The sequence below is a fragment of the Miscanthus floridulus genome, chromosome 8 (genome assembly GCF_019320115.1).
Source record: "Miscanthus floridulus cultivar M001 chromosome 8, ASM1932011v1, whole genome shotgun sequence".
Lineage (NCBI taxonomy): Eukaryota > Viridiplantae > Streptophyta > Magnoliopsida > Poales > Poaceae > Miscanthus > Miscanthus floridulus.
In genome coordinates this window covers 153,332,057-153,339,861 of record NC_089587.1, presented here as the reverse complement: position 1 = coordinate 153,339,861, position 7,805 = coordinate 153,332,057, and the positions used below count along the sequence as shown (strand labels likewise).

Sequence of the window (7,805 nt, the reverse complement as noted above, 5' to 3'; positions counted from 1 at the left end):
GTTGCTATGGCTAGGCTCAACTGCGTTGCTCTGACCTGCCTATCACTTGTAGTAAGCGGCATCCGCTTCATCTGCGGCCACTGCGGCCTGAGTGAAGAACGCGTCGTCATCCTCCTCTGCCTATAAGCCCGCCTCTGCTAGAGCGATGAGCTCGCTCAGTCTACCAGTGTCGTCGTTAGCCTCCTGCGCCTGAATGCCTGCCTCTGCTAGAGAGATGAGCTCGCTCAGTCTGCCAGTGTCGTCCTCAGCCTCCTACGCCTGTATGCCCGCCTCTGCTAGAGCAATGAGCTCACTCAGTCTGCCAGTGTCATCCTCATCCTCGTCTCCGTCATCACACAACATAATCGGTGATTGAACGGTGCGACCAGCTCATGATCTATGGCCATCTAACTTCTTCTCCTCATACCTTGCACGAGCCACCTCTACAACATGTTCCCCGCTGCAACCAATCCCTTCATGTATAAAATGCAATCAGTTAGCAACGCGATAATATTACATTTAAAACCAGGCAATGAAAAAAAAGGTTTTCAAGCACTCACTGGCACATAATGTAGCAACATGCTCGTTCAAGACCTGCATCTGTACTCTTGTCTCCTCCCTTGCCTCATTCCTTGCCCTCTCCTCCTCTAACGTCGTCCACCTCTTCAATCCCCATTTGTTAAGCCCAACATCGATCGGGTTATAAATACCGCGCTGTCTAGCAAACTCACGCATCTTTTTTTTGTGATGTTTAACGAATAGGTTGACGTAGTCAGGTCCATATCCCCTCTTCCGTGCAATTACTTGCCTCTTCTTCAGTTCATCCAAGAACTTAGCTTGACCATCATAACATTCCCAACTGCATTTCCTAGTGCTCTGTTTAAAAGAAATATTATATCATATATGTCTTAGCAAAACAAACAAAATACGATTTCATGTTTACCAGAAAAATAACGAACCTCATCATACTCAATCATATGGCCGCAATAATGACCTATTCCAAGCTCCGAAGGGACCAGGCCATAGTTGGATTTTACACCACATTCGCACATGACAGGAGGTGCTTTGTAGATTACCCGTTCTTTCTTCTTTTCCTTAACCCTCCGCGGTTCTTCCGGCCATTGGTTCTGAGGACCATACAACCACTTCTTGAAACGATACTTCGCCATTGAATACACCTAAATAATGAGACATTAGTACATGAACACATATAGCTCAAGATTTTAACATATACACTTTGCACTTACTTCATGCTTGTTTGGACACACAAACTCCAACGTATTATTAGGGTTTATCACAGCTCGATCTCCGCAATCACACAGAGGAGGTTCCTCGAGTCGTCTAACTGCGGCTAGGTGCTTCTCCTTAGCCGTTATTGCCGGAGGGTTAGGGGGGTTGGAACCCACCGCTTGAAGTGCTCATGTGGATGTCTCCCTCTAAACCAATCGTCAAAAAAAGAGGTACCTAGGATCAAACTTGTCTGCACCATCGATCCACTGAAAGAAAAAGCACCTCTCATGGTCCTACACAACGAGATTCCAACAAAATATTAGTACCATACTTAAACAAATAAAGAAAAAGGATAGTACAAACAATTTCTTACATTAAACCGACTACATGTGTAGAAGCAACGCGCGGCTGTGTCCGGATGTTTCGATTGAAAAACATGGGCCGGGAAACCACAGTCACAGTTAGGGACAGGAAGGTCAGGAGGAACAGGGGCATCTTTGCTAGACGCGTCGGGGTATAATTCTCGAGGACGACCCCGTTTTCGCCAAAACTCCTCCCGAAACATTTCTTGCATCTAACAAAACAGATGTAATTTAACAAACATAAATAAAAACATCACCAAAAAATATCAATGAGAACCATAACTACAATACAACCAATTTTGTTCTAAGAACCAAAAGCAGTTAACATTATACCCTAAACCTATGGTTTCTCATTTCATCCACAACAATGAACCCATAACATAACTACATGCGGCTTGGTTTGCTAGCTTTTTTCATGCCTTGGAATCAACCTACGGTTGTATAATACATATATTGAGGGATACAATGAAACCCTAAGTGATGACGAATCTTAGGTTCAAAAATCCGACTAATATGTACCGAATCGATGCGAAAAAAAACAAGGAGGTGAGCAAGTATACCTTGCTCTCGAAGATCTACGGATCAAATTAAGGTTTTCAAGGTTCAAGTGGCGAGAGAAAAACCTGAGAGGGAGGAGAAATAAGAGGAAGAACGCTCGAGGAAGAAGTGTATGCTGGGTTAAATGCAGGTGGCTCAGCACCATTCACTATGGCGCCGAGCTCGACGCCAAGATCTACGGCGCCGAGCCCCCTGGCAGACCATTTCCCTGTGCCCAGGAGCTCGGCGCCAGTCACTCTGGCGCCGAGCCAAGGGTCCATTTTCAGAATTCTTTCCGCCAGGAATCTATTTGTGATAAACTTTCGAAAAAATGGTCAAATAGTAAAAAAATTCGGTCTGTTGGGCTGTTGCTCACCACCGCGTATCTTGTCTTTCTCCCTTGGCTGCAGCTGAAAATGGATATGTAGACAGTAGTAGTAGCTTGGCAGAGCTCGGCAAAGAATGTGCAGGAGGAACGTGCCGCCTGTGACCTGTGACTGTGATAGCGGCTTGTACACTGAGCTGAGAAAAGGCTGCGACGGAATCGAGTAAAAGACCCTGCAGCGTGCCGTTTGTTTCGAACTAGGCACGACAGGATTCGAGTTCGTCGTCGTACTACTTGCTTGTAGGAGTAGTACGTAGGTATCATTGTCATACAACGAGTAATCAATGTTGCAACTGGGTAGGTGGCATTGCTAGCTTAGCTTGCAACACCACTGTCCACTGTAGCTCACTCTTCTGCGATACCCCTGAAACTCAATGAATCCTTCTAATGATGGCCATCTCTCGTGACGCGTGGGATCACTGTTCAGTATTCACTTGGGAGCCGATGGACCGCCTGCTCCGCTAGCCGCTGGTCCTGTTATAATCTACAGTCTAGAGGGTAGACACGCCCTGAACGCCCAACGATATATAGACAAGCAACCCGGCCGGCCGCAAGCCCGGGAGGAGAGCGATGCAGTGGAGAACAGGAGCTATCTAGCAGCGCATGCAGCGACCGAGGCTGACCGCCAGCGCGATACCGCTACCACTCGGTGGCACCGGGGGAGAGAGGCGAGGCGTCTGACGATAAGGAAGAAGCAGGTCGAGAAGAGGCTGCCAGCAGCCGAGCGTGAGGAAGATGGGTGGCGCCGGCGGTGGGAGGAACGGGGTGGCGACGAGGCGGTACAGCAGGTCCAAGGTGCCCAGGCTCAGGTGGACCAGCGAGCTCCATCGGAACTTCGTCCGAGCCGTCGACTGCCTCGGTGGCCAGGACAGTACGTTCACTTCTGTCTGTGTTCTCAGTTCTCACGCTAGCATCCATACATACATGTCTTTGGTTTGGTGCTCTTCATTCATTCATGGTGTGGATACGTTATATATATCTTTCCTCGCCCAAAATGGCCTCGTTCATGTGCGCTCTTGGCGATCCATGCTGACTGCATGCAGAAGCTACTCCTAAGCTAATTCTTCAGCTCATGGATGTCAGAGGGCTTACCATTGCTCATGTCAAGAGCCACCTTCAGGTCAGTTAGTTTCTTCTCATCTTAACTCAGTACTACATATCATGATGATACGCACGATTGCACGAATATAATCATGATCATGAGTTCTTGTTATACACTTTGCTTATAGATTACCTTCGTCTACTTGTGTTCTTGTTCCTTTTTTTCAGCCAATTAGCTGAACATTTTGTAAGAATTTGGCTGTGTGAGTTGAAGAGGCCGAAAACTTTTTCCATTATTAAAAAAAACATATGGCTAAGAATTAATGTGCATTTACGTTATTCTAACTCGGTTCCTTTTGCTCTCGGTATAACAGATGTACAGAAGTTCAGGACATGACATTAGAAAGAGAGGTGAGAGAGATACTGCCTTTGTCTTTATTTGTTCCTTCTCATCTTACTCCCAGCTCAATTTCTATTTAGAGCAATCATCTTAGTTTCTCCCAGTGATGGAGCCTCTTCTTGGGATTTGGGATTAAGATCCTTAGCTAAAGACAGACCATCCTGATATAATACTACTAAGGCCCTGTTTGGTTTTCATAAGTCAGGTGACTGAAAACCAGTGACTTATAAGTCATGTCTGTTTGATTGTAGATGACTTATAAGTTCATTAAAGGTGTGGGCCCCATGCGAAAAAGGATGACTTATAAGTTTTAAGCAGGGGTGAACCAACTTAAAACTTATAAGTAGAGGTGACTTATAAGTTGGTGGTGTTTGACAAAATAAGTTATTTTTTTACTTTTTAGCTTATAAGTAGGTGACTTATTTGGAACCAAACAGGCCCTAAACATCAATCATTATTAGTTGCAAGATTGCTCGGCACGTGCCATGCATGCATGTGTTCTGTTGTCTTGCACTTGCACATGTGTGGTGCTAAATGCAAACTGGAAAGCCAAACCACTTTTTAGTGCCCTAATTCTGCAGACGAATGCTGTTAATGGAAAGTCAAACCACCTTTAGGGGGTGTTTGGTTCGAGCTACTAAACTTTAGTAGCTACTAAACGGTTTAGTCACTTTTAGTAACTCCAGAGTTACTAGAGATGACTAAAGTCCCTTTAATAGCTTTTAGTCATAGCGTTTGGTTAAAAAATTACTAAAGTGACTAAAAGCTACTAAATTTAGTAACTACTAGACGAACCAAACAGACCCTTACTTATCACCTCTTTCCTTTTTCATGTTACCATTAGAGGTGCAACCACGGCTAGGACATCTGAAGCATTCATTCGCCATTGATGAGGGAGGCCCCAAGGAATTCATCTGCCCACCCATGAAAAGGTTTTTTTTTTCCACCTCTGCTGCCGCTTTTATTCATCTCTACCATTCCAACAGAATGATAAAAATCCCTAACCTTTGGCACACACTCAAACAAACACCTTTGCCATGCCATCTTTTGCCTGCTTGGATGAACAGGGCAGAGGCAGGGCCAGAAGCTGCAGCCACGGCCACGCACGAAAGCATGCAGGGGAACAGTGACATGGGGGCTCCTGGCACCCGGCGCTGCGGCGATGATTACACGCGAACGATTCCCATGGGCAGCAGCAGGAGGACAACCGACGGCCTCGGCGGATGGCAGTGGCAGAGGGATGCCGCTCGTGCTGCCACAGCCACTTCCACCCTGCGAGATCTGGGATTTTGGGTGCGAGGAACCGAGGAGCCCTTCAAGGTACGGCAGGTAAAAGAAATAAAAAAGAAAAGCTACTGAAAAGAAGCATTGGGTAAAAAGAGAGTTATCAAAAGAAGATATCTCTCTCTCTTGTCTTAACTGCTTTTGCACGCTGATCTTTCTCTTCACATGTCTCTCGAGTCGTCTCATCTGCATGCCTTGCTTTATAATGGAGTACGTACGTGCTTCTGCAACATGGTCATCGTGTTCAGGATCAGGACTCACGTTAGCTGAAATGCATTATGCATTATGCATTATGCATACAACATACGTACATCCCTAGCTAGCTTTCATTAGCCTCAGCTGTTGCTCTTGAGAAGAATTCTTGGCTTGAAGTAGGCCAGACAGAAATGGAGGCAAAAGCCGGTGATGCAGCAATGCATGAGTGGGTGCTGTTGCCAGTTGCCTGTTGCTAGTAGTAGCAGAGGAGTGCCAGAAATGGCTCTTGAGAACCTGAGCCCTCAGGCATTTGCTTCGAACTCGTCGACAATGATATGCCAAAAGAAGGGGCTTTTGCAGCACTTGATTTGTTCCCGTTCCACTCCAACCCTTGCAGCTGCATGCACAAGCAGCGTTGCCATGATGACGGGCGATGTTGCAGACGTGCAGTACAGATGCAGACGCAGATTCAGAAAGAACAAGCCCATTAAAGCTTCTCTGGTGCTTTGCTCCGGCCGACGAGAAAAGGGGAGGTGCAAAGGCCAGCGTACCGGCCGTTTGCTTCTGAATTATCATGAAGCACACTGTAGTTCCTTGTCGACCACTGTTGATCCTTGCAGCTTCAGTGCTTCACGGCAAAGAAACGGTCTCAATCAAGCAGGACCAAATTCAAATACGAACTAGTTGCATTCTATTGCAGTAAATAAATAAGAAACAAAAAAAGATAGTACGTTTTGTTTTCTATTTTCTTAACAAATTTAACGACTTGGTCCTTCTGACTGCTGCTGTGTTTTATTCTACAGAGTGGCAGGCCCATAGCGAATCGTCTCAGCCCTGTGGTGAGGCAGCCATCTTCCAAGGAGATCAAGTGCGAAAACGGACGCTTCTTGTGTGGCACTGCTGCGATTAGAGACGAATCGGCCAGGAGACGTTCACCGTCGCGACCGTCGGCCTCCTCCATCGACCCAAAAGCTGTGGCCGCTGTCTCCTGGCCCAGTGAAGAAGGCGGCTGCATCCTCCCGCCGTTGTCGTCGTGGACCAGCTTGAGTGCATGCTCAGGGCCGTCAGGCAGCTGCATATTCGCCAGGCAGAGAAGAGTTAACTTGGACCTGTCCCTGTCCATATGTGGATCATAGCTTTAATCACCGTGCTGAGTTTTGTACATCAATGTTCCATGATGCATTGCATGCCGATGTAGTTCCGTTTGGATATCAATAGTAGCGTGCATGCCACAGGTTGCGGTGATTCGTTGTCTGTCTTCTGACCCCGCTTTTCTTTGACATAATTGGTTGTCTAGTCTAGAACTAAGTGTGTTAATGAAGATCTCAAGAATGACAGTTCACATGTTCCGTTTTTTGTTAGTGGTAAAGGCAAAATTGTCTGGCGAAAGTGACCAGCAAAATGGAAGCTTCAAACATGGAAATAGTGTGGACCTTGTTTAAGACAGATCCTCCCACAAACTTGGGAGGTGTTTGGATATAGGTTGTAAATGTTAGCAGCTAAAATTAGCATAAGTAGCGAACTGAGCATAGATCAGTTGGTTAGGTTCTTTGTGGTGGAACCTGTCCATCCGGGTTTAAGTTCTCGACTTGGCACGGGTGCTCGTATTTTCCTGGATTTATTTCAGGATTTAACGGCGCTATGGTAGGCGACGTCCCCGTCGACAGCAAGATGCCAGTGGTGACTTCGTGAATCTTGAGATCTACCGGCTCAGTTCTTCAGAGGTGCTCATAGAGGTAGGGTTTGCGTACGTGTGTTCAGAAGTGGTGACTTCGTGAATCTCGAGATCTGCCAGCTCAGTTCTTCAGATGTGCTCATAGGGGTAGGGTTTGCGTACGTGTGTTCAGGGGTGGTGACTTCGTAAATCTCGAGATCTGCTGGCTCAGTTCTTAGAGGTGCTCATACGGATAGGGTTTGCGTACGTGTGTTTAGGGGTGGTGACTTCGTAAATCTCGAGATCTGCCGGCTCAGTTCTTAGAGGTGCTCATACGGATAGGGTTTGCATACGTGTGTTCAGGGATAAGTGTGTGTGCGTGTTGTGGACGTCTGCATTATACTATGTAATTCTAAAAAAAAATTAGCATAAGTAGCCAAAATGTCCCAGCTAACAGCCTAACTAATAGCTTAAAATGACCTACCTAGCTAATAAAAAGCTAGCAATTGACTTCCCTAGTCTAAATACTAGTACTAACTATTAGCTGGAAGATCCAAATAACGCTTAGCTGATTAGCGAGGTAATGATACCACGAATAGAAAGCTGTTAGCTGGCTTGTTCCTGCTAGCAGCTAATAATTAACGGCCCAGATCCAACCAGGCCCTTAGAACACTTTGAGTGATCCATGAAGGTCAAATGTAGGTGCCCTATTAGGAATACAGTGCTCCTGTCAGCCTG

At 46.3% G+C, this 7,805-nt stretch overlaps 1 protein-coding gene across 2 annotated transcripts; it reads left to right on the top strand.

The window, feature by feature from the left end:
* Window positions 1-3,077: 3,077 nt before the first annotated feature.
* On the top strand, window positions 3,078-6,549 carry LOC136473761 (myb family transcription factor MOF1-like). Of its 2 annotated transcripts, none has more exons than XM_066471401.1 (6): window positions 3,078-3,364; window positions 3,537-3,613; window positions 3,909-3,945; window positions 4,779-4,866; window positions 5,002-5,254; window positions 6,217-6,549. In XM_066471401.1, the coding sequence occupies exons 1-6, from the start codon at window positions 3,229-3,231 to the stop codon at window positions 6,547-6,549; spliced, it is 924 nt and encodes a 307-aa protein (XP_066327498.1). In that variant the 5' UTR covers window positions 3,078-3,228. The 2 variants fall into 2 exon arrangements, with proteins under 2 accessions (XP_066327498.1, XP_066327497.1); XM_066471400.1 differs by having other exon boundaries at window positions 5,002-5,263.
* Window positions 6,550-7,805: the final 1,256 nt, after the last annotated feature.

Coding starts and splice junctions, on each gene's coding strand:
- LOC136473761 (XM_066471400.1), top strand. CDS start 3,229: ATGGGTGGCGCCGGCGGTGGGAGGAACGGGGTGGCGACGAGGCGGTAC. Junction 3,614..3,908: donor ATGTCAAGAGCCACCTTCAG/GTCAGTTAGTTT, acceptor TCGGTATAACAG/ATGTACAGAAGTTCAGGACA. Junction 5,264..6,216: donor AGCCCTTCAAGGTACGGCAG/GTAAAAGAAATA, acceptor TTTATTCTACAG/AGTGGCAGGCCCATAGCGAA.